The sequence below is a fragment of the Rattus norvegicus genome, chromosome 4, assembly GCF_021556685.1.
Source record: "Rattus norvegicus strain SHRSP/BbbUtx chromosome 4, alternate assembly SHRSP_T2T, whole genome shotgun sequence".
NCBI classification, from domain to species: domain Eukaryota; kingdom Metazoa; phylum Chordata; class Mammalia; order Rodentia; family Muridae; genus Rattus; species Rattus norvegicus.
The window spans coordinates 126,110,454-126,135,493 of NC_141537.1; the positions used below are offsets into that span (position 1 = coordinate 126,110,454).

The 25,040-nt window shown below is 43.5% G+C and overlaps 1 protein-coding gene across 5 annotated transcripts in view; it reads right to left on the reverse strand.

Moving 5' to 3' along the window:
- Positions 1–3,793: 3,793 nt before the first annotated feature.
- The window catches only part of Prickle2 (prickle planar cell polarity protein 2), a 345,167-nt gene continuing 323,920 nt past the window's right edge, over positions 3,794–25,040 (reverse strand). For 3 of the 5 annotated variants that reach the window (NM_001107876.3, NM_001415880.2, NM_001415881.2), the window contains 1 exon segment: positions 3,798–9,656. In NM_001107876.3, coding sequence (NP_001101346.1) covers positions 8,782–9,656 — 875 coding nt within the window. In that variant the 3' untranslated portion in view covers positions 3,798–8,781. 5 annotated transcript variants of the gene reach the window in all.

Sequence of the window (25,040 nt, forward strand, 5' to 3'; positions counted from 1 at the left end):
TAGGATTAATGAATAAATGGACCACTTTGTTTTCTCAGTCTTTGTCTGATAATACTTTTGAAAGGAAAGGACAATAGTTCATTTTCCTTCTGCACTGGGGAAATTTACTATTGACTTTGGTGTGTATCCATATTTCTTTGACCTCCCCCCACTCCCACAGGTCAATCTTACGATGCTTACATTCAGGTAACAAGATCTGTTTTCCACTTGATACAGGACATAAAAGATTCTGGATGGCAGGACAAATGGACAGTCTTATGGTCTACAGAATGTTGGCAGCATTTTCCAAAATAATAACATTTGCTCTCTCTAAATCTTTTTGTTATTGAGTAGAAGGCATCATTATTCTCTCTCTGTCTCTTTCTCTCTCTCTCTCTGTCTGTCTGTCTGTCTGTCTGTCTGTCTGTCTCTCTCTCTCTCTCTCACACACACACACACACACACACACACACACACACACACACACACACACACACAGTTTCTGCCATTAAGGCTTCAGGAAACCATGTGTAGCATGCAGCTCATTTCTAATTCAGTACAGAGTCCTATTTCCCACTAAGTGCGCCCTGATTCTGTCCTTGCTTGCCTAGGCACATTTTCCAATAAACAATGACACTGTAATTAGCACTAGGCCCATGAAGGAAGGATGTTAAAATATGATAATTTATTCCATTTGCTAATATAAACTTATTTCTCAGTAACATTTTCCCAATCCATATGGATTTGATTATTCTTAAATCTTCACTTCTTTAATGATGGTTCTTTCATTATATTATAAATCATCTGATTATGATTCAGGGCCATGAACTCTTGATTTTTGCTTTCTGCATTTGCAGTTGATAGCACTTGAAATGCCAGTGACTTCATTATGGAGTCCAAGGCACTATTACTCCTTTAAATTGGAAAACACTGTTATCTAGCTAGAATTCCTACATACTAATAACAGACCAAAAAAGAAATTAGAACAATACCATTCACAACACACACACACACACACACACACACACACACACACACACACACAGACAGAGGTACACATACATAAAATAAAAGAAAAACCAATCAACTGTCCTATCAAACAAACAAAAGTCCAACTTATTTCTAATTCAGTAGAGAGCCCTATTCTCCACTAAGTGCACTCTGATTCTGTCCTTGGTCCTTGCTTGCTTAGGGACTTTTTCCAGTAAATAATGATGCTGTAATCAGCACTAGGCTATCCGCCCTCACCCCTCCAAAGGAAGTGGTCTGCAGTGGCCCAGGGATGGGCAGCAGTCGCTTCTACATTTGCTAACTTTGGAACCTGTTTAACTCCCAGAAACAACCAATGACAGAGCATGTGACCAGGGCAGCCAATCAACTGGTGCTAACCATGCAGAATGAGCAATCATGAACCAATAGGACATGGACAGAGGGTATAAAGGCTCTCCCCAATTCTGCAATATACTAATCTATTTTCACTTCTTTGTTGTTGATTCTGCTGTGCTTTCTTACCCTTTACCCCCAAGAACCATCCCAAGGGGCAGAGGCTAGGGCAACAGAAGGGTTAATACTGTGATTATAACCATCTTTCCAAAAGCAATCTATAGATTGCTGGACAGGAAATTATTTGTCTTATTTTACAATATGGTTTCTTTTCTACTATTATTGTCACATTCACATTTCAGTGTGTAGTAAACTTGCTATTCTGCTCTAGCCCTCTTGGTTACTGGGACTGCAAGTTTTTTTCCCATCCATCTTTATTAAATTGGGTATTTCTTATTTACATTTCAATTGTTATTCCCTTTCCCAGTTTCCAGGCCAACATTCCTCTAACCTCTCCCTCTCCCCTTCTATATTAGTGTTCCCCTTCCCATCCTCCCCCCATTACTGCCCTCCCCCCAACAATCACATTCACTGGGGGTTCAGTCTTGGCAGGACCCAGGGCTTCCCCTTCCACAGTGCTCTTACTAGGCTATTCATTGCTACCTATGCGATTGGACCCCAGGGTCAGTCCATGTATAGTCTTTGGGTATTGGCTTAGTCCCTGGAAGCTCTGGTTGGTTGGCATTGTTGTTCATATGTGGTATTGAGGCCCTTCAAGCTCTTTCAGTCCTTTCCCTGAATCCTTCAACGGGGGTCCCATTCTCAGTTTCGTGGTTTGCTGCTGGCATTCGCCTGTGTATTTGCTGTATTCTGGCTGTGTCTCTCAGGAGAGATCCACATCTGGTTCCTATCAGCCTGCACTTCTTTGCTTCATCAATCTTATCTAGTTTGGTGGCTGTATATATGGGCCACATGTGGGGCAGGCTCTGAATGGGTGTTCCTTCAGTCTGTTCTAAACTTTGCCTCCCTATCCCCTCCCCAGGGTATTCTTGTTCCCCTTTTAAAGAAGGAATGAAGCATCCGCATTTTGGTCATCCTTCTTGAGTTTCATGTATTCTGTGCATTTAGGGTAATTTGAGCATTTGGGCTAATATCCACTTATCAATGGGTGCATACTATGTGTGTTTTGTTTTGTTTTTTACAGTCATAGGAAAAATAGTCTAAAAAAGTTACACGGAGTCATCAAAAGCAAAGACAGACCCAAAGAAAAAGAACATTGTGGGTGGTATCACTATAACTGATTTCAGATTATACCATAGAGCCACAGATACAAAAATGGCATGGCACCAGTACAGAAACAAACATGGTTAATGGCAGAGAGTTGATGACATAGTTATAAGTTCACACAACTACTGTTACCTGATTTTTGAGAAAGGCACACAAAAGTTTATACTGGGGAAAAAATAGTATCTTTAAAAAAATAGTGCAGGAAATACCAGCTGTTCATTTGAATTAGTTTCTACAGTATACAAAGAACACAAGACACTAGACATTAAGGAATTTAAAAAAAATTAAAGATGGGCTAAAGAACTGAGCAGAAAAATTTCAAAAGAAGAAATGAAAATGGCTGGGAAACATTTTAAAATGTGCCCTAACATCCTTAGCCATCAGGCAAATAAAAATTAAAACAACTTTCAGATTCCATCTCAGCCCAATCAGAATAGCCATCCCCAAGAACACAAATGACTACAGATGTTGGTGTGGATGTGGCAAAGGGAAACTCCAAACACTCTCAGGTGGTAGCTCAGGCTAGGGTTAGACATCTATCTTGTGAGTCCATCACATTTGAACCACAGGCATGTTTGCTAATAGCTACTAATGTAGCTACTTTTGGGTATCAGTCTAGAGGTTAAACTAGAAATAGGCCTACATACCACTACATCACCTATCCCATCCCAGGGCATAGACCAAACAACTTTCTCTCTTACTGCAGAGACATTTGTACATATTCACTGTTGGTCTATTTATGAAAGCCAGAGAATGGAATCAATCTAGATGTACACCACAGATGAATGGATAAGAAAATTGTGGTATATATGCACAGTGGAATACTACTCAGCTAAAGAAAAATGAAATCATGACATTTGTAGATAAATAGATGGAACTGGACAAATTATACCAAGTGATGTAACCCAGACCCCAAACATCGCATGTTGTCTCTAACCAATTTCTGATTGGATTTGAATCCCACGAGAAGGAATTTTATGCCTGGTACTGTAACCTGGTCAAAAACCCATGACTGGGGAAGTCCCAGGTCCTAGGGTAGGAGCTGCTCTCATTATTTTGATGGATGATCATTTTGTTAAATTAGACTCAAGTTCTGCTGAAAATATCTGCCTCTGACACACATGCTTTTTCTTGGCCTTTTCCCTAAGGCCAAGTCCACTCCTCAAATCTGGACCGTGAGTGAGGATTGAGAAGGATGACAACATTCCTTTTATTCAAATTTTATTGGAAGTTTACAAATGTATTCCAGAATCAGTAAAACATCATATCCACTTTACAGGGCACGGATCTCAAGCAAAGAGTTCAGAACAGTCTCTGGCAGATCCCACGCCAAAAGCCCGTGACAGGCCTTCTTAACAAACAGCTTGACACTTGACAGATAACACAGACTCCAGCCTGCTTCGCCTTCTTGGGCCCTCTGAGGTTTTGTTTATGCATGTGGAATTAAATAGGATCTGAGCAAAGCAACTCTGCAGGAACAAACGAGTTTAGGGAGAATAAATGCTGGCCTACTTTGCTGAAGACTACAGGAGAGTCACTGGTCTTATGTTGTTAGCTCAGGGTCAGGATTAAACCAGAATACTTTATTGAAAACTATGGGAACCAACTAGATAAACACAAGAAGCGGTCATATTGGCAAGTAACCTCCCAAAATTTAGAAACATTTGGTTGGTGACCTATTGAACCCCCATGGCCAAATGCCTAGACCATGAAGGTTTTCTTAGAAATTGCTCGAGATAGAACTAGACATCTATCTTGTGAGTTTATCACATCTGAACCACAGAGATGTCTGTTAATAGCACATGACCTTTCCAACCTCCTTTTTATTCCTCTGAGGGAGGCTGGTTTTGGAAGCAGGAAATAAATTTATATCAGAGTAATAGCTTCCGATAGTCGTGCTCTATAGGGGTGTTGTGTTGACTGGGCTTCTAATATGAGAAAACAGAAAAATAAATCAATTCTTCCTCCATCCTGACCTTCTTGGCGTCTGGATGGTCGTACACACATACTCTGGGGTGAACCACTGACAAGAAGGCAAAGGTCTCATTCCTATTTCCTGTATGCTCAAAGAAATGTACTTTCCAAAAGGTGATAATGTGCAACTGCCTTCTAGATCAGTAATAGAAGCCTGTGGAACAGGATCTGCCTGAAGGTGCCAGGCAGGGGCCAGGAACAACTCTGTTTGCATGCGACATTCAGGCCACTGGCTCAGTTTTCTATTTCCCTTGGTCATAGGTGGATCTTTGTGAGGCACAGCGTCTGGTCTCTGTTAGGCGAATGCAGAGAACACTCTGCTTTGGAATTTAAGTGTCCTGTGTCCCTCTAATATGGACTGGGATGAGAAAACAGACTCTTAGCTGACTTCTGCAAAGTGAGCAGGAGCTGCTCACATAACTGGCAAAGACCCTGAGCACGAAGAAGTAGGCCAAAGGGAGCCTTGTTTGGCCTAAGAGGTCAGCTTCCTGTAGCTTCCACAGTGTGGGAAGGAATGGGGGGGTCTCCCAATTCTTGGTTTTGGATGCTTCCTATATGTCTGGTGTACTCCTTTCCCAGGGAATCAGGAAAGAGTCAGCTTATGAATAAGATCTGTCATAAGACAGAGGAGACCGGCTCTAGTCAATCAGCCCTGGCTTGTTGGAGTTTTGTGAAGATACCTGGGATGAGAGTCTGCTCTCCTTGGAAAGTGCAGTAATCCACTGCTTGTCATCCACTAAGGTGGCAGGTAGAGCACACATAGAAAGTGCTACATTCATGCCACCATGGCTCCACCTGATGAAAGATGGCCAACTAGGTCATAGGAAGTAGGAACTCCTAGAAGGGGCGCACAGAACGCCATCTTCCTACAGCTCTGTAGGGGGAGCCTTCTGTAGGAAAAGACTGTGACTTTTCCTATTAGAAAACTCCAATCTGTTCAGACAGCTGCTTAGACGGTAAATGAGGGTTTCAAACAACCAACACCAGCAATTCTCCTTTAGGTATGTTAAAAACCAGGAAATGAGGTCCGATTTTCCTCACCCCATTGACCTTCACACTCATGGTAGAGAATCTAGAACTACACAGGACAGAAGGGCGGGTCTCTGAAGGCCACGATGGATGCTGGAAGCTACCGCACTTCAGCATGAACCCTTTTTGCAGGACCAAAGGTGGGATGTGCGCTCAGAAACTTTCAATGATGTACACGCTCCTTGGCCCGGAGAAGGGGGCTGGCTTAGCTGGTGCTGGATCTGGCAGCAGTGTGACACGAACTGAACTCTAGAGCTGTAGTTCTAAATAGAAGTCAGCCCAATAAGAGGAGAGATGGGAAAAAATAGCCAAATCATCAGAGACGAGAAAGGGGAGAAAGATGGCTCTTCTGAAAGCCAGTCTGCAGAAGATAAAACAACGACTTAGGGGAACTGAGTACAGGCCTGACTCCTCAGGGAAACTTGGCTGGTAGCAGGTAAGGGATATACTAGAAGAATCAGGGAGGACCCTAAATTCTCACCTCAGAAAAGAATGCACTTGAATTTTGGGAATGAGATTCCGGGTGTTAAATCTCTTAAGTTGTTACTTCAAGGTAGAGAAATTCTAGTTTACTGTCACAACATGGGCAGTAGCTTTAAGGACCTACTACCATTGTGAGGACCTGGCCTTCCTCAGGTGACATTCTCTGTAGGGCACCTGGCTGCTTTTAGAATGGGAAGCAATCTTCAGTGGTTCGACAGAAGGGGATGATCTTGCTGGTGGACCGTTTGACCCTGAAGCCTGTATCTCATTATATTTTAAGTTTTGGTTAGAAAGAGCTTGAATGTTCTCTGGACAGCTAGACTCGATGTAACTTAAGCAGTTTCTATATTGCTTTCTTCTTTGGGCTGAGGGCTGGTCAAAAACATATCTGGGAAACGTAAGAGGTACTCTGCCAAGGACAGAGTGAGAAAACGACTTCCAGTGGGGAAATTTTGTTCATTGGATTTGGGGCCAGAGAGGATACATGGTTTCAACCATTTGCTAAGTGATCTACGCTCCCCTCTTTTCTTTTCCCAATAGCGCCTTTCTAATTCTCACCAATCAACAGACTCAATGCTCCAAATTGGACTCACCCAATGTCTACCAGAAACCTGCCACCCGAGTGGCACGGTGCTGCATATTTATCTCTTAAACAGTTTGTCAAGCAGCTTTATTAACTTACTGTACAAACGTAATAGAGTTAATTCTCCAGAGGCTTGGATAATTAATGAAACACTTAGATATGAAGATAGCATGCGGAAAACAGCCACAACCAACATTTGCATTGCTTCTTTAAAAAAAAAGTCAGTGACAATGACAAATGTGGTATTAATACCTATAAAGCAAATCATTTTAATACATCCTGGATGGGGTATCATCACCATATCCTTTACAGCCTCCCTCGACCCCAGACCCATTTAGCATGGTGTCTGAAAAGCCACTCTTCCCATTCTCTCCATTAAAAAAAAAACCCTAGAAAATGTTAAGTACTATACTGAAAAGAGACCATGCTCGCCATCACGGCAAATGGCCACTGAGACACACTGTGCATAAGGGGACAGCACATCTCACAAAAGGTGGGTCCTCCGATGGATTTTTGCCACAATCCACTGAGGAGAGGGAGAAAATGGACCAAGAGCAAGGGCTTCATTTTTTTTTTTTTTTAAAAACTGAAGCGAGGCAAGAAGGTTTTTTTTTTTCACTATATATTTATCTCACCTGCAATGAAATGTCTTCTTTAAGCAAACTTACTCTTGAGCCTTTCTGTCTGACCAACAGTCCTCAAAGTTCAAAATGGAAATCTCTCTTGCCACAAGGTCTGTTTTTCCATGTTGTTACCTATCATCTCAGCAGCTTGACCCTCCAGGGTAAGAAGCCGGCCCCTGTGGTGACTAAGCTTGTCAGATTGGATTCTCTCTAAAGCACTGGGGACTAGTCAAGGTGACTGTCACCTCTATTTCTTCCTAAAAGTTCTTTCTCCCTGACTTTCCTTCATATTCCCCCTTTCAGCATCTACCTGCTTTTAGTTTTCAAATCCCCTTGTATAATGTGCACCAACCCAGTGCACCCAGAGCCCCTCCCCACCCCAGCATCTTCTTGTCCCTCAGTGCTAAACGTTGACGCTCATTTGCTATGAGGACAAACAGTTGTCAGGCTAAGGCAGCAGCTCCGTCTGCCTTGGAAGAAGAAAGCAGAAAATACAATCCAGGAAACATGAGCACCAAACAGTTCCACACTCAAAACAAGGCCATGCTGACACATACACCGGCACCGCTCACAGTCACTGCGACTACCCCTGAGGGACAGATCGACATTAAGCAACTTCAAGGTTCCAAACAAGGATGGCATTTCTCACAGAACTGGACTGACACTGGTTGTCATCTAATCAGCAAAAGCGACATTTGCAATAAAAAAAAATTTAAAAGAAAAAAAACCCTACTTACTTTGTAGAGAATAAATTCTACTGAGGGTGGGAGTGGACTTAAAGACGGACCTTTAGATGAACTAGAGCATAGAATGCCTTGGGTAGGATAGTTAAAATTTTCTTTTTCAGCCACAAAAAGCCAAATTGAATATACTCCTTTGAAAACAGTCTCACTGACATGTAACAGATTTGTATAGAAAGAAAACCAAACCAAATCAAAACAAACAACAAACACCAGGTGGTCCTGGGCCACCGTTTACTATCACTCGAAGGTACTGGTGGACAGGCATGCAAGTCCCCACTGAATCCTACGATATAGAAATTCTGTTGTTATTACAAAATACAAAAATATTTTATCAGAACTCTCATTTACATTGCATTTACAATGAACATGTAAATAACTTAGTCTGGGGTCCTGGCTAATAAAGTATTTACTGGAAAAGGGATCCTAAAAGGAAGAGAACCAGAAAGAATATAAGTGAGCAGGTTACAGTGTGTCATCTGGTTAATGGCCACTCCACCTTGGAAAGGACATGACCTACCCTGGCCTCCACAGCCTGTGTTTCCAAAGTGAAATGTGCAAATCATATTTAACACGTCCCAAACTGTGACACCAAGTGTATCTACCAAGTCAACCTGCAGCCTTGCCTCCCTCAACTGAGAGCATTCTCCATCTCTCCTCCATGAACCATCCCCAAGAGCACTTGAGAATTCACAACAGTGCACGTTTCTGAGTTTACATTCTTAGCTCCCATCTCCCCGATTCCCCAACCACCATCACATTACGAAATGATACAGTTTTTGCTCTTCTGTCTTTTCCTGCTGTGCAACTGTCCTCTGCCACCTAAGGTGGAGGATTTGGGGACACCGTAAGAGCTGTACTTGTGCAGGAGCTCATCACTTGTGACATATCGTAGGCGGGCTGGCTGGGGGATGGGTTCTCCTAGGAAGTAGCCCTCATTGTCGGACTCTGAAGAGGAGGAGCAGGTGGAGCACCAATCATACTCCGTGAAGTAGGGTCCCCATCGTTCCCCAAAGGCATTCTGCAAAGCCAGGTCTGACACAGTCCTGGGACACTGGCTGTACAGATCCCGCCGGGAACCCTGCCCCATGCTCTCCTGAAAACTGCGTTGGCGCACGAACTGGTCATAGTCCTCCCTGGCTCTCAGAGGGGGCCTATCCTTCAACCGAGCGATGACTTCCCGCTCGCTGGCTAGGTGCAGGGCGTTGTCTGAACGTGAGCGTCGGGACCTCCTGGACCGGTGAGGGCGGAAGCGGCGGTTGTCATCCCTGGAAGTAGTTCTCCTCCGGGTGCGCTCACTCATGGGCTGGATGTGAACACCTTCCTGCCCTGGTAGCTTGCTGCTCGCTATGCCGCCATCAAAATCAAAGCTCTGGTGCATCCTTCCATGGGACTGTAGGTCCCTGTACCCCAGGGGGTTGCTGAGCTGGTGAAGGTTTCCCTCCATCTCCTGGTACTGTTGCGCAGACAGTAGGCTGCGGACAGACTCTGCGCTCCTGAATTGCATTGAGGAGTTGAGAGTGCCCATGTTGCTCAGCTTTTCCGAGACATTCATTCCAGAGTCTTTGCTGAGGTCAGGCATGGAAAACCGGGATAGGTGCTCCTGGCGCTTGGCACCACCTTCAGCAGACAGGCCTGCAAGACCGGGGTTAGAGAAGAGGGCCATATGGTTAATACAAATGTACAGGGATTGGGGGAGGGATGTCAATACTATTTTCAATCTGGGGTCTCTTTGGGTGAAATATGGCTGTGAAATACTTCACAAAGGCTCTCACGATGCCTACATGGTATGGAGTAAACTTCATAGAGAAGGTATATGCTTCAAATTATCAACAGACATGTGTGCCTTCCTAGTTGCTAATTTCTTATTAATAAAGGTTCATTGAGCATCCTACAAATATTTCACATCACCAAATCCTTCCGCTGCATCTTCAATTCTAACCATGCTCTAGAAGCTCTGTAGGACAGATGATAGCTATCTGGCCAGTAACTGGCCAGGCCTAAGCTGTTTCTTACTAAGGTAAGCCTCGACTCTCACTCTGATGTACTGCACCAGTCTGCATCTTTGCTGGCCTGAAGCAGTTTCCTGCTTGGTTTGTTTTCCTAGGTGGCAGGTAGCTGTCCATCTCAAATGGCTTGGGTACTTAGTGACTCCCTAGGTAGATAAAAAGAGATACTTATTCTCTTGGCTTGGTCAGGATTATAAGCAACTCTTCAGCAGTCAGAGGATGTGAATTGTGCCTGGGACATTCCTCTATCCCGAAAGAGGTGCCTTGGAAAATAAGGCACTGACTTTAATCACTGCCTAAGAGCTGGTACCCAAGAAATGGGTAGCTATTCCTGACGTGCTTTCACATTGTAAAGGATGAGACACAAACCATTCTGAAGATGGTGGGGGGGATGTGCACTCTATGGAGATGCTCCTTATCACAAAGGAAAACTTTGGCCATGTTCTCATTCCTGGACATTGACTGCAATAAACCATTATTACCCCACCGCTGATTATCCAGGCCTCCCAGTGGGATCCAATATGTCCTCCCACCCCCAACAGACCTAAATCAATGTTTCAAGCCCTTAAGAATATGTAGCAACATCTAAAGCTAACTACACATATGCAAACATACATGAATTAACATAACCATTTTGTAGGGGCTTCTGGTATCATACCCTCCTGTGCATAAAAACCCCAAGTGAGAGGCCTCGGTTTTCCACTGTCATTTCCATTCCTGGTTACACACCCAATAAGTTAGTAAATACCTTCCAAAACCATGCAGGCCCATTCAGACAGTGGAACTTTCCTAGAACAGCCTGGAACTGGAAATAATTTGTGTCAACCAATGCCAAAATGGATAAATATATTGTGATTCTGGTTGCCATTACTAAAAGGTATCTGGGCTTATTGGAGGAATGGGTTTCAGGGTAGAGTAGGAAAAGAAAACACCTTGTATAAAAAAGTAAACATGAAGGATAAAACATAAGAGCCTGTTGGAAGACCACAGTTCCACTTGGTCCCAACGGCACTTTCTGGACAGTTTGAACATTAAGATATTTATGGAAAGAAGCTATTACAAACCAGTGAAACAAGTAGGAATTTGCAACTTCACACTGATAACAGACAAGAAAAATGTCATTTCGTCAGTAACCTGGGGGAATGAGTGGAGTTCTTGTGCCCAGCAAGGTGCTGCTTGCTGTTAAGGGAGTGCCTACACGGGAGGACAGGCTGGCTAGCCAGAGCTGGAAAGCCAGTTTGCAACCGACGGTATGGAAAGGTTCTTAACACAAGAGCTCAGAGGGAATAAACACTGACGAACAGGGACAGCACCACACGAGCCTTTGGCAAACATTTAATTGAGCCACGTAATATTTTTTTCAGCCCGTTTTTGGTTTTGTCTTCTATATTTTATTTTCCCTACAAGAATGTTGTCCTTGGTTTTCTTAATATGGTGTCCTTTATCTCATGGTTCCTTCTGAATGTACTAAAGACTTGCTTCATTTCTTTTTTAGTTGAAAAATTTTCGTATAAGACATTCTGATCAGACTTTTCCCTCTCCCACCTCAAATCCTCACTATATCTCTATCCATCCAACTCCATGCTTTCTCTTTTAAAAAGAAAACAAGCAAAGAAAAAACAAAACAACCAACCAAACTAACAAGCCCCCCGAATCCCGATCTTTCTCCCCCTCCTTCCCTACTTTCTCTTCTCTTCCTCTTGCTCCTCCTCCTCCCTGTCTCCCTGTCTACCCCTCCCTCTCTTTCTCTCTCTCTCACACACAGCCATAAAACTGAAACCCAAATATGCAAGCAAAAGGCCAGTAAGACAAAAAACGGGGAAACAAAGTTTATTTGAAACAAAAAGTTTAAAAAGTACCGTTTAGCTGGCTTGTGTTAGCACCTAGTGCTGGGTAGGAAAGGACGCCGGTCTGAATGTGTTTCCCTACCTGGCTCTTATGAGTTACAGCAGAATTAGCAACTCTGTAATAGTGAAGTCCAGCGAGCCTGATCACCAGTGCAGGATAACTGGACTGTATGTCCCCCCAGAGCCCTAAGGGCACACTCTACCTTATGCAGTACTTCAGCCAAGAAGAAAATGCAGGTCCTTGGTGCATTGGAGAGGAACCATGAGATGAAGGACACCATATTAAGAAAAACAAGGGTGGGGGAGGGCCCAGGAGCGGCAGGACCCCTGCCACAGACACCGCCGGACCCTGAAGGAAACAGACCGGATAAACAGTTCTCTGCACCCAAATCCCGTGGGAGGGAGAGCTAAACCTTCAGAGAGGCAGACAGGCCTGGGAAACCAGAAGAGACTGCTCCCTGCACACACATCTCGGACGCCAGAGGAAAAAGCCAAAGACCATCTGGAACCCTGGTGCACTGAAGCTCCCGGAAGGGGCGGCACAGGTCTTCCTGGTTGCTGCCGCTGCAGAGAGCCCCTGGGCAGCACCCCACGAGCGAACTTGAGCCTCGGGACCACAGGTAAGACCAAATTTTCTGCTGCAAGAAAGCTGCCTGGTGAGCTTGGGACACACGGAAGCAGAATTTCTCTAGAACCGGGCACGTTCTGTGTTTACCGGAAGTCCCACACCCGCGGATCCCGGCCCGCAGCAGCTCTCTGCTCCCAGACCCGGTGAGAGAGAGACCCAACCGCCTGGTCAGGTGGGCACTCCTGAGGCTGCAGAGCGGAAGAGACCACCAACACTGCTCACCCCTGCCCACATCCCTGGCCCAAGAGGAAACTGTATAAGGCCTCTGGGCTCCCGTGGGGGAGGGCCCAGGAGCGGCAGGACCCCTGCCACAGACACCGCCGGACCCTGAAGGAAACAGACCGGATAAACAGTTCTCTGCACCCAAATCCCGTGGGAGGGAGAGCTAAACCTTCAGAGAGGCAGACAGGCCTGGGAAACCAGAAGAGACTGCTCCCTGCACACACATCTCGGACGCCAGAGGAAAAAGCCAAAGACCATCTGGAACCCTGGTGCACTGAAGCTCCCGGAAGGGGCGGCACAGGTCTTCCTGGTTGCTGCCGCTGCAGAGAGCCCCTGGACAGCACCCCACGAGCAAACCTGAGCCTCGGGACCACAGGTAAGACCAAATTTTCTGCTGCAAGAAAGCTGCCTGGTGGACTCAAGACACAGGCCCACAGGAACAGCTGAAGACCTGTAGAGAGGAAAAACTACACGCCCGAAAGCAGAACACTCTGTCCCCATAACTGACTGAAAGAGAGGAAAACAGGTCTACAGCACTCCTGACACACAGGCTTATAGGACAGTCTAGCCACTGTCAGAAATAGCAGAACAAAGTAACACTAGAGATAATCTGATGGCGAGAGGCAAGCGCAGGAACCCAAGCAACAGAAACCAAGACTACATGCCATCATCGGAGCCCAATTCTCCCACCAAAACAAACATGGAATATCCAAACACACCAGAAAAGCAAGATCTAGTTTCAAAATCATATTTGATCATGATGCTGGAGGACTTCAGGAAAGACCTGAACACACTTAGGGAAGCACAGGAAAACATTAATAAACAAGTAAAAGCCTACAGAGAGGAATCGCAAAAATCCCTGAAAGAATTCCAGGAAAACACAATCAAACAGTTGAAGGAATTAAAAATGGAAATAGAAGCAATCAAGAAAGAACACATGGAAACAACCCTGGATATAGAAAACCAAAAGAAGAGACAAGGAGCTGTAGATACAAGCTTCACCAACAGAATACAAGAGATGGAAGAGAGAATCTCAGGAGCAGAAGATTCCATAGAAATCATTGACTCAACTGTCAAAGATAATGTAAAGCGGAAAAAGCTACTGGCCCAAAACATACAGGAAATCCAGGACTCAATGAGAAGATCAAACCTAAGGATAATAGGTATAGAAGAGAGTGAAGACTCCCAGCTCAAAGGACCAGTAAATATCTTCAACAAAATCATAGAAGAAAACTTCCCTAACCTAAAAAAAGAGATACCCATAGACATACAGGAAGCCTACAGAACTCCAAATAGATTGGACCAGAAAAGAAACACCTCCCGTCACATAATTGTCAAAACACCAAACGCACAAAATAAAGAAAGAATATTAAAAGCAGTAAGGGAAAAAGGTCAAGTAACATATAAAGGGAGACCTATCAGAATCACACCAGACTTCTCGCCAGAAACTATGAAGGCCAGAAGATCCTGGACTGATGTTATACAGACCCTAAGAGAACACAAATGCCAGCCCAGATTACTGTATCCAGCAAAACTCTCAATTAACATTGATGGAGAAACCAAGATATTCCATGACAAAACCAAATTTACACAATATCTTTCTACAAATCCAGCACTACAAAGGATAATAAATGGTAAAGCCCAACATAAGGAGGCAAGCTATACCCTAGAAGAAGCAAGAAACTAATCGTCTTGGCAACAAAACAAAGAGAATGAAAGCACACAAACATAACCTCACATCAAATATGAATATAACGGGAAGCAATAATCACTATTCCTTAATATCTCTCAATATCAATGGCCTCAACTCCCCAATAAAAAGACATAGATTAACAAACTGGATACGCAACGAGGACCCTGCATTCTGCTGCCTACAGGAAACACACCTCAGAGACAAAGACAGACACTACCTCAGAGTGAAAGGCTGGAAAACAACTTTCCAAGCAAATGGTCAGAAGAAGCAAGCTGGAGTAGCCATTCTAATATCAAATAAAATCAATTTCCAACTAAAAGTCATCAAAAAAGATAAGGAAGGACACTTCATATTCATCAAAGGAAAAATCAACCAAGATGAACTCTCAATCCTAAATATCTATGCCCCAAATACAAGGGCACCTACATATGTAAAAGAAACCTTACTAAAGCTCAAAACACACATTGCACCTCACACAATAATAGTGGGAGATTTCAACACCCCACTCTCATCAATGGACAGATCATGGAAACAGAAATTAAACAGTGATGTAGACAGACTAAGAGAAGTCATGAGCCAATTGGACTTAACGGATATTTATAGAACATTCTATCCTAAAGCAAAAGGATATACCTTCTTCTCAGCTCCTCATGGTACTTTCTCCAAAATTGACCATATAATTGGTCAAAAAACGGGCCTCAACAGGTACAGAAAGATAGAAATAATCCCATGCGTGCTATCGGACCACCACGGCCTAAAACTGGTCTTCAATAACAATAAGGGAAGAATGCCCACATATACGTGGAAATTGAACAATGCTCTACTCAATGATAACCTGGTCAAGGAAGAAATAAAGAAAGAAATTAAAAACTTTTTAGAATTTAATGAAAATGAAGATACAACATACTCAAACTTATGGGACACAATGAAAGCTGTGCTAAGAGGAAAACTCATAGCGCTGAGTGCCTGCAGAAAGAAACAGGAAAGAGCATATGTCAGCAGCTTGACAGCACACCTAAAAGCTCTAGAACAAAAAGAAGCAAATACACCCAGGAGGAGTAGAAGGCAGGAAATAATCAAACTCAGAGCTGAAATCAACCAAGTAGAAACAAAAAGGACCATAGAAAGAATCAACAGAACCAAAAGTTGGTTCTTTGAGAAAATCAACAAGATAGATAAACCCTTAGCCAGACTAACGAGAGGACACAGAGAGTGTGTCCAAATTAACAAAATCAGAAATGAAAAGGGAGACATAACTACAGATTCGGAGGAAATTCAAAAAATCATCAGATCTTACTATAAAAACCTATATTCAACAAAATTTGAAAATCTTCAGGAAATGGACAATTTCCTAGACAGATACCAGGTATCGAAGTTAAATCAGGAACAGATAAACCAGTTAAACAACCCCATAACTCCTAAGGAAATAGAAGCAGTCATTAAAGGTCTCCCAACCAAAAAGAGCCCAGGTCCAGACGGGTTTAGTGCAGAATTCTATCAAACCTTCATAGAAGACCTCATACCAATATTATCCAAACTATTCCACAAAATTGAAACAGATGGAGCCCTACCGAATTCCTTCTATGAAGCCACAATTACTCTTATACCTAAACCACACAAAGACACAACAAAGAAAGAGAACTTCAGACCAATTTCCCTTATGAATATCGACGCAAAAATACTCAATAAAATTCTGGCAAACCGAATTCAAGAGCACATCAAAACAATCATCCACCATGATCAAGTAGGCTTCATCCCAGGCATGCAGGGATGGTTTAATATACGGAAAACCATCAACGTGATCCATTATATAAACAAACTGAAAGAACAGAACCACATGATCATTTCATTAGATGCTGAGAAAGCATTTGACAAAATTCAACACCCCTTCATGATAAAAGTCCTGGAAAGAATAGGAATTCAAGGCCCATACCTAAACATAGTAAAAGCCATATACAGCAAACCAGTTGCTAACATTAAACTAAATGGAGAGAAACTTGAAGCAATCCCACTAAAATCAGGGACTAGACAAGGCTGCCCACTCTCTCCCTACTTATTCAATATAGTTCTTGAAGTTCTAGCCAGAGCAATCAGACAACAAAAGGAGATCAAAGGGATACAGATCGGAAAAGAAGAGGTCAAAATATCACTATTTGCAGATGACATGATAGTATATTTAAGTGATCCCAAAAGTTCCACCAGAGAACTACTAAAGCTGATAAACAACTTCAGCAAAGTGGCTGGGTATAAAATTAACTCAAATAAATCAGTTGCCTTCCTCTATACAAAAGAGAAACAAGCCGAGAAAGAAATTAGGGAAACGACACCCTTCATAATAGACCCAAATAATATAAAGTACCTCGGTGTGACTTTAACCAAGCAAGTAAAAGATCTGTACAATAAGAACTTCAAGACACTGAGGAAAGAAATTGAAGAAGACCTCAGAAGATGGAAAGATCTTCCATGCTCATGGATTGGCAGGATTAATATGGTAAAAATGGCCATTTTACCAAAAGCAATCTACAGATTCAATGCAATCCCCATCAAAATACCAATCCAATTCTTCAAAGAGTTAGACAGAACAATTTGCAAATTCATCTGGAATAACAAAAAACCCAGGATAGCTAAAGCTATCCTCAACAATAAAAGGACTTCAGGGGGAATCACTATCCCTGAACTCAAGCAGTATTACAGAGCAATAGTGATAAAAACTGCATGGTATTGGTACAGAGACAGACAGATAGACCAATGGAATAGAATTGAAGACCCAGAAATGAACCCACACACCTATGGTCACTTGATTTTTGACAAAGGAGCCAAAACCATCCAATGGAAAAAAGATAGTATTTTCAGCAAATGGTGCTGGTTCAACTGGAGGGCAACATGTAGAAGAATGCAGATCGATCCATCCTTATCACCCTGTACAAAGCTTAAGTCCAAGTGGATCAAGGACCTCCACATCAAACCAGACACACTCAAACTAATAGAAGAAAAACTAGGGAAGCATCTGGAACACATGGGCACTGGAAAAAATTTCCTGAACAAAACACCAATGGCTTATGCTCTAAGATCAAGAATCGACAAATGGGATCTCATAAAACTGCAAAGCTTCTGTAAGGCAAAGGACACTGTGGTTAGGACAAAACGGCAACCAACAGATTGGGAAAAGATCTTTACCAATCCTACAACAGATAGAGGCCTTATTTCCAAAATATACAAAGAACTCAAGAAGTTAGATCGCAGGGAAACAAATAACCCTATTAAAAAATGGGGTTCAGAGCTAAACAAAGAATTCACAGCTGAGGAATGCCGAATGGCTGAGAAACACCTAAAGAAATGTTCAACATCTTTAGTCATAAGGGAAATGCAAATCAAAACAACCCTGAGATTTCACCTCACACCAGTGCGATTGGCTAAGATCAAAAACTCAGGTGACAGCAGATGCTGGCGAGGATGTGGAGAAAGAGGAACACTCCTCCATTGTTGGTGGGATTGCAGACTGGTAAAACCATTCTGGAAATCAGTCTGGAGGTTCCTCAGAAAATTGGACATTGAACTGCCTGATGATCCAGCTATACCTCTCTTGGGCATATACCCAAAAGATGCCTCAACATATAAAAGAGACACGTGCTCCACTATGTTCATCGCAGCCTTATTTATAATAGCCAGAAGCTGGAAAGAACCCAGATGCCCTTCAACAGAGGAATGGATACAGAAAATGTGGTACATCTACACAATGGAATATTACTCAGCTATCAAAAACAACGAGTTTATGAAATTCGTAGGCAAATGGTTGGAACTGGAAAATATCATCCTGAGTGAGCTAACCCAATCACAGAAAGACATACATGGTATGCACTCATTGATAAGTGGCTATTAGCCCAAATGCTTGAATTACCCTAGATCCCTAGAACAAACGAAACTCAAGACGGATGATCAAAATGTGAATGCTTCACTCCTTCTTTAAATGAGGAAAAAGAATACCCTTGGCAGGGAAGGGAGAGGCAAAGATTAAAACAGAGACTGAAGGAACACCCATTCAGAGCCTGCCCCACATGTGGCCCATACATATACAGCCACCCAATTAGACAAGATGGATGAAGCAAAGAAGTGCAGACCGACAGGAGCCGGATGTAGATCGCTCCTGAGAGACACAGCCAGAATACAGCAAATATAGAGGTGAATGCCAGCAGCAAACCACTGAACTGAGAATAGGTCCCCTATTGAAGGAATCAGAGAAAGAACTGGAAGAGCTTGAAGAGGCTCGAGACCCCAAAAGTACAACAATGCCAAGCAACCAGAGCTTCCAGGGACTAAGCCACTACCTAAAGACTATACATGGACTGACCCTGGACTCTGACCCCATAGGTAGCAATGAATATCCTAGTAAGAGCACCAGTGGAAGGGGAAGCCCTGGGTCCTGCTAAGACTGAACCCACAGTGAACTAGTCTATGGGGGGAGGGCGGCAATGGGGGGAGGGTTGGGAGGGGAACACCCATAAGGAAGGGGAGGGGGGAGGGGGATGTTTGCCCGGAAACCGGGAAAGGGAATAACACTCGAAATGTATATAAGAAATACTCAAGTTAATAAAAAAAAAATGTTCAGTATTTCTAGATCAAGATAATATATTAAACACGTTCTTTGCAGAAGAAAAAAAAAAAAGAAAAACAAGGGTGATAAGAGTACAGAAGACAAAACTAAACACAGGCTGAGAGAATCTTCTATATGGCTCACTTTAAATGTTTACTAAAGGCTCCCGTGTCAAAGGCACAGTTCCGAGCTTGATGCTATTAGAAGGTCATAGACACGGTAAGAGGCGGGTATAGGGAAAGTGAGTCAAATCACTAAGGACATACCCTAACAGGAGATACTGGAACCCTGTGCTCTCCTCTGACCCACTTCCTTCCCTGCCTCCGTGAGAAAGCTGCTTGTTTTTACCACATGCCTGCCATGGTTGCCACCACATGGGTCTAAAGGAGAGCAGAAGGGAACCTCAGGAGCTGTGAACCAGATACACAGTTCTTCCTTATAATGAACTATCTTTGGCATATTTTGCCACACTGATGAAAGCTAATTAACATGAGTATGAAGGAAACATGGGAATTATAGACAATACTTGACCGTGATCTGAACTCCCTTCTTTGGGGGTGGGGGGCAAACCACAAATGCTTAAGGAAAGGTGTTGGTCTCTTAAAAACCTTAAACACAGGAGAAAGAATAAAAAAAAAGTATTTTTGCCATATTTAAAGTGGCTATTTGTCAGATGCGATAATGTTAGCAAAGGTCTTTAGTTTTAGAAACTACACATAAGAAAATGCATATAAAGAGCTAAGGTTTAGGGATTGGGGATTTAGCTCAGTGGTAGAGCGCTTGCCAGGCATGCTCAAGGCCCTGGGTTCGGTCCCCAGCTCCGGAAAAAAAAAAAAAGAGCTAAGGTTTAAGTTATGCTCGGATAGCTCTAAACCGCCCTCCCCTGAAACGAGATCAAAAGAAAGGTAGCAAAATGTTAGCAATAGGCGAATTTAGTTAAACAGTGTACTGCGGGCACAGTGTGTGATGCACGACTGCCATTTACATTATTTAAGGCTAAGCTAAGGCTGCTTATGGCGAAGGGAATCAAGGGAAGGAAGCACACAAACACTGGGGTTGTCATCTAACTAGACCTGGGTGGAGTTTATAAGAAGATCTACAGGTGCAAAAATCCAGGTGGCATAATTTGAATATACGTTTGCTTCATTTCATGTAAAACGTACCTCAATGAAGCAGTATAAAAAAAAAAACTCAAGGAACCTTCGTGAAAAGTCAAATTTTAATCTTGGACATACCTACAGAGAAACTTCAGAGGTCTCTCTATATCCACGAAGAGACTGGTTATAGGACCTCCTTAGATATCACAGCTGCTCAAGAGTCTATGTAATGGGATGTAGGATATACTTAGAACCCCTCTACAGTATGTACGACCCCAAATACAATGTGAATTCAATGTAAGGAGCTGCCACACTGTACTGGGTAGGGAACAAGATAACAGGCTGTCCCTGGTTTCATACGGATGCAGACATGATCCGTATGAATCCTAACTGGATTTCCTACTGGGCGCTGGCTGGACACACAGGTATGGGACTCATATGGAGCACCAACCATGTTCTGTGTCATACTCTCCAGTAAATTCTTAAACGATTTAATTACTGTCAGTGCAAGAGGAGCTGGGCTCCAGTGCCTGCTTTTTTTGCTGCTTCTCCCTGGTATATAAATCACAAAAGCTGACCTACAACCATTTCGTCACTTTCAGAGCCCTGTCTAGCTGACGCTGGAGAGAGGAACCTGTCATGCTCAGAGGATGGATAAGCTCTGAACAGATGCAGATGACTTCTCCCAAGGAAGACAAGAGAATCCTCCAAAAGTTACCCAGAGGGCGCCATTATCTTTACAGGACTCTCTATGCAAGCTATTTAGTGGAAAGAAGGTCAGCTTCAACAACCTAGACAATACCACAAATTCTCATGAAGGCTTCGCCCCAGCCAGTCTGGCAGTAAAACATTTCTATGACACACGTGGACTGGTTCTTAGTTCCACGCTGAGGTAAAAGCGGTGGCTTCTATTCTGTCCTAGACATGGGGAAGGGGAGCCTCTTGGGTTGTACTTCTTGAAGCTCACAGTCCAAGGTGATCTGTGGGTGAGTGTGTGTCGTCCTCTCTGCCCCCCACCGTTCCCATGAGAGGTACTCTGCCAAGAGAAGAAGTTATCCATGTCCATTAGTAATCCTGTCAGACAGAATTCACGGTGCTGAGGGACGTGACATGAGATCACTCGCTTAGCCTGCTGCTCTTGAGAGAAGCTCGCTGTGACTCATCAGCCCACATTTTCCTGTAGGGTCTTCTTGCATGCAAGGGCAGCTCGAAGATGAGCAATGCCTGCCTGTGTACTTGTTTCCAAAGAGGGTGGTTCTGTAGCTAATTTCTTTATTGGCAAATCCAGAGTTTTAATGCAAACTTCAGGGCCCAGCTTTGCAAGCTCCTAACCTCTCTATACACATCTTCATTAAGTCAATGCTTCTTGCTGACCCTACCTCGGCTGCGACTGCAGACTGCTTCCTCCTTCCACACACCAGCGTGCTCACTTACTCTCTGGAGAATCTTTGTCCTTTGCATGGCTGACTTCTGCTTGTTCAAGTCTGCACAAGATGGCAATTCCCCAGCATTGGCGGATCACCCCTTAAAAGGTAGTTTTGCCCCATGACCAGCTAACTACCTTTTCACCTGATTTTTTTTTTCTTTTCTTTTTTTCGGAGCTGGGGACTGAACCCAGGGCCTTGCGCTTGCTAGGCAAGCGCTCTACCGCTGAGCTAAATCCCCAACCCCTTCACTTGATTTTTACTTAAGCTGCCCACCCTATTGCAGTCTTTTCAGAGTCTGTGTGTTAAGTTATAGCTGAAATGGCTCTGCAGGGGAGCAGCAATCCTGTGCTCTGTATCCTCATAGAACTCGCAGGATCAAGAACCCCGTGGGTACTCAATACCCATGCTCAGAATAAAAGCAAATGAACCCCTAGCAGCCCCCGGCTCTGGTAAAGTGATCACCTTTGACCTGGTGTGGGCCAGGGATGCAATTCCAATGTGTAAGATTGGAAACACCAGGAACAAAACACTGCAATCAAGCTTATCGGTCTTGTGTCTCTGGCAAACCACTGTGCAGCTTGGCATTAGGGCGCTCCTGATTTGAAAGTTGAGGCAGATAGGATTTATAATTAGCTCCTTGAACTGTGGAAATGTTTGTCTTATTGATCCTAGCTCTGAAGGTTGGTTTAAGTTAGCAGTTCTCAGGTCCCTGGCATAGAAATATATCCTCAGAGCTCATATTCCCATTGGGAAACATTTCCCCCTTTTCGAACTATGCAGAGTAAGACAGCTACCTCCTGGCTGGGTGACGTTTAAAACCCTGTGAGCTTAATTAAAAGGGGCACAGTGATAATATCTGGGTACGAAAATGGCAGTAATGCTCAGAGGGGGAAGAAAGAACTTTCTTCTTCGTATTAATATCGTAGCATTAAGACTTCCATGAGGTTTTGTTTTTTCAATCCTTCTGGTGAGGCTAAGCCCCAAAAGGGTGGGAATATTATTGTGTTAGCTGTCTCACCTCACCTGGCATCCAGGATGGGATACAAGGAAAAAAGCAAGGCCTGAGAGTCCCCAAGGAAAGAAATCATGCCTCCCCTCCCCTCCAATTGACACCCATAAAAACAAACAAACAAATAAAAACAAACACTGGTTAACTGTGGATTTGTGTGAATGAATAAATCTATGGCCTACAACCCATGCTCTGCCTGACATGGTTTAATGTTCACTAGACTATCAGCAACTGCTCAGAATAATTTGACTTTCCAGTGATGCCTAGGAATTCTTCTTGACACTGCTGACATTCAGTTATGCTGTGTAGAAAGATTCATTATTAAAATATGGAGAATCGGTATGATTGGATCAAACAATAAGGTTCCTCAAATGTCCCTCCACTTTCCCGAAACACATGTAATTTTCTTGCCTCTAGAACACTGGTGTATGTGTGGTGTGTGTGTATGTGTGTGTGCATAAGTGTGTGTATGTGTATATTTGTTTGCATATGTGTATATATGTGTTTCTATATATGTATGCATATGCACCTATATATGAGCACATATATAGGACAAGAGATACATTCTGTAGAAAATACTGGCTACAAAAGTCCGGCCTCACATTTAAAACTGGCATGATGGCGTTGTGCTAGGGGACCTGGCTAGAGAACCCACTCATCACTAAGACAAAGCTGCCAGGCCTTTTCCCTTCAGGTAAAACTCAGTTTTATCAGTAGACAGGGTGTTCCTCTTCAGATCATAGAGGCTCTGTGAGAGGTATGTGACGGGGACGGCCAGGTGAACGGCTTTGATTTACCTTCTCTGCAGAGCTGTGGCTGAAGGTACGCCCTGTGCCACACAGGGCCACAAGTGGGGTCCTTTCAGCACCCTCAGGCCTCACTCTGGCAAAAGGGATCAGGACGGAATTTAGCTCGTGCGTCTCTGTGATTCATTGGTGCAGCCAGGATTCTGTAAGCGACACCAGCATTTTCATGTGGGTAACATCCTCACCCGCTATGAAGAGGAGGCAAGGCGTTCACAGAAACGGGCCGTGGTGGAAAAATCAATGCTTCAAGGAATGACCACAGTTGGTTGGCAGAGAAATGCAGTCTTTGCTGTGTTCCCCTCCCCCACATGGCTTAGAGGCAGAAGATGCACGCTTAAGAAGAAAACAGACTCAAATTTAAAGGCAGCCCGTGGGCACAATGTTCTGTTCCTTATTTATCTCCCTGTCTTGTCCTACTCCCTGAAAAGAAGAACTAGCATGAGAAGACAGAGAATTATGATTGTGCCAGCTTAAAAGACACGCTCACATTTCACATTGCTGTGAGGAGAAGAAGCGGAATCTGCTCTGCTTTGTCCTCTAGACATTTGCTTCTCAAAACGATGATTTAGCTCCCTTTCAACAAGATTTTCCCACATTATTTTTGTCTCTGCTGATGAAGAAAGAGGAATTATTTCTTATGATAACAATTCACAGACTACATGCAAGAACTGGCGACATGAAAAAAAAATTAAAATACTTAGAATAAGAGTTTGCAAACTTTGGGCCCCCAATTCATCTCCCTGCTTGTTTTTGTGAGTACAATTTTATTAGAATACAATCACACTTACTTTTTTGCCTGTTACCTAGGACTCTTTCCCAGAATCCAATTGTTCGTTACAGTTGATAAAGTCTATTATGACCTGTGAAGCCAAAAATATTTACTTTTTGGTTCTCTATAGAAATGACTGTTATAGCAATCCGCTTGCATCAGTATGTCTCAGACCATGTGAGAAAGGTCTTGAAGTTCAAGATTGTTTGGTGTGTGTGTGTGTGTGTGTGTGTGTGTGTGTGTGTGCATGTGTGCATGCAAGTGCAGTTTGATCAGGTCCCTTAGGATCCTTTTTTCCTACTGAGTCCATTGATTTCATCAACACCCTGAACTTCAAACAGGCAACAGCTGCTGAGAAACTGTCATCTAGGCAGTGGAGTTTAAATACCACCATATGGTTTTTGATGACAGGCCCTGGGATGGTTCAAAATGAGTGCGACAGGGCAGGCTGGGGGAAGGGATGACGATAAAGGGAAAAGGGGTGGTGGTGTTATGCACACACACAGTCTGTCATCCTCAAGATGGGATCTGTAGACAGGGGCATATCCTGGAGCCTCCCAGACTCTAACCAGAAGTGCAGAATCCCAATCTATGTTTGAACAAGATCCCCTGGTGACTTTCAGGCTCACCCCAGAAAAGTACAATTCAAAAGAATTTCTTTGCAAAGAAGGTATTACTACCCTAGGAAGCCTGTCTTCATGCCCTCAGGTACTCCATTCTGGGTCTTATAGGCTGAATGCTACCCATATCTCAGATTGCATAGGCACTATGGGATGGCCCTGTGAATTTTAGGATGTTTGGCTACATTTCTGGCCTGGGCTAGATACCAGCAGTCTTCACAGTATGACAGCTCACAATGCCCCAGATGCTGAAAAAAACCACAGCTCTGAGGGATGCAGTTTGGCAGCTGCTGCTGATCTG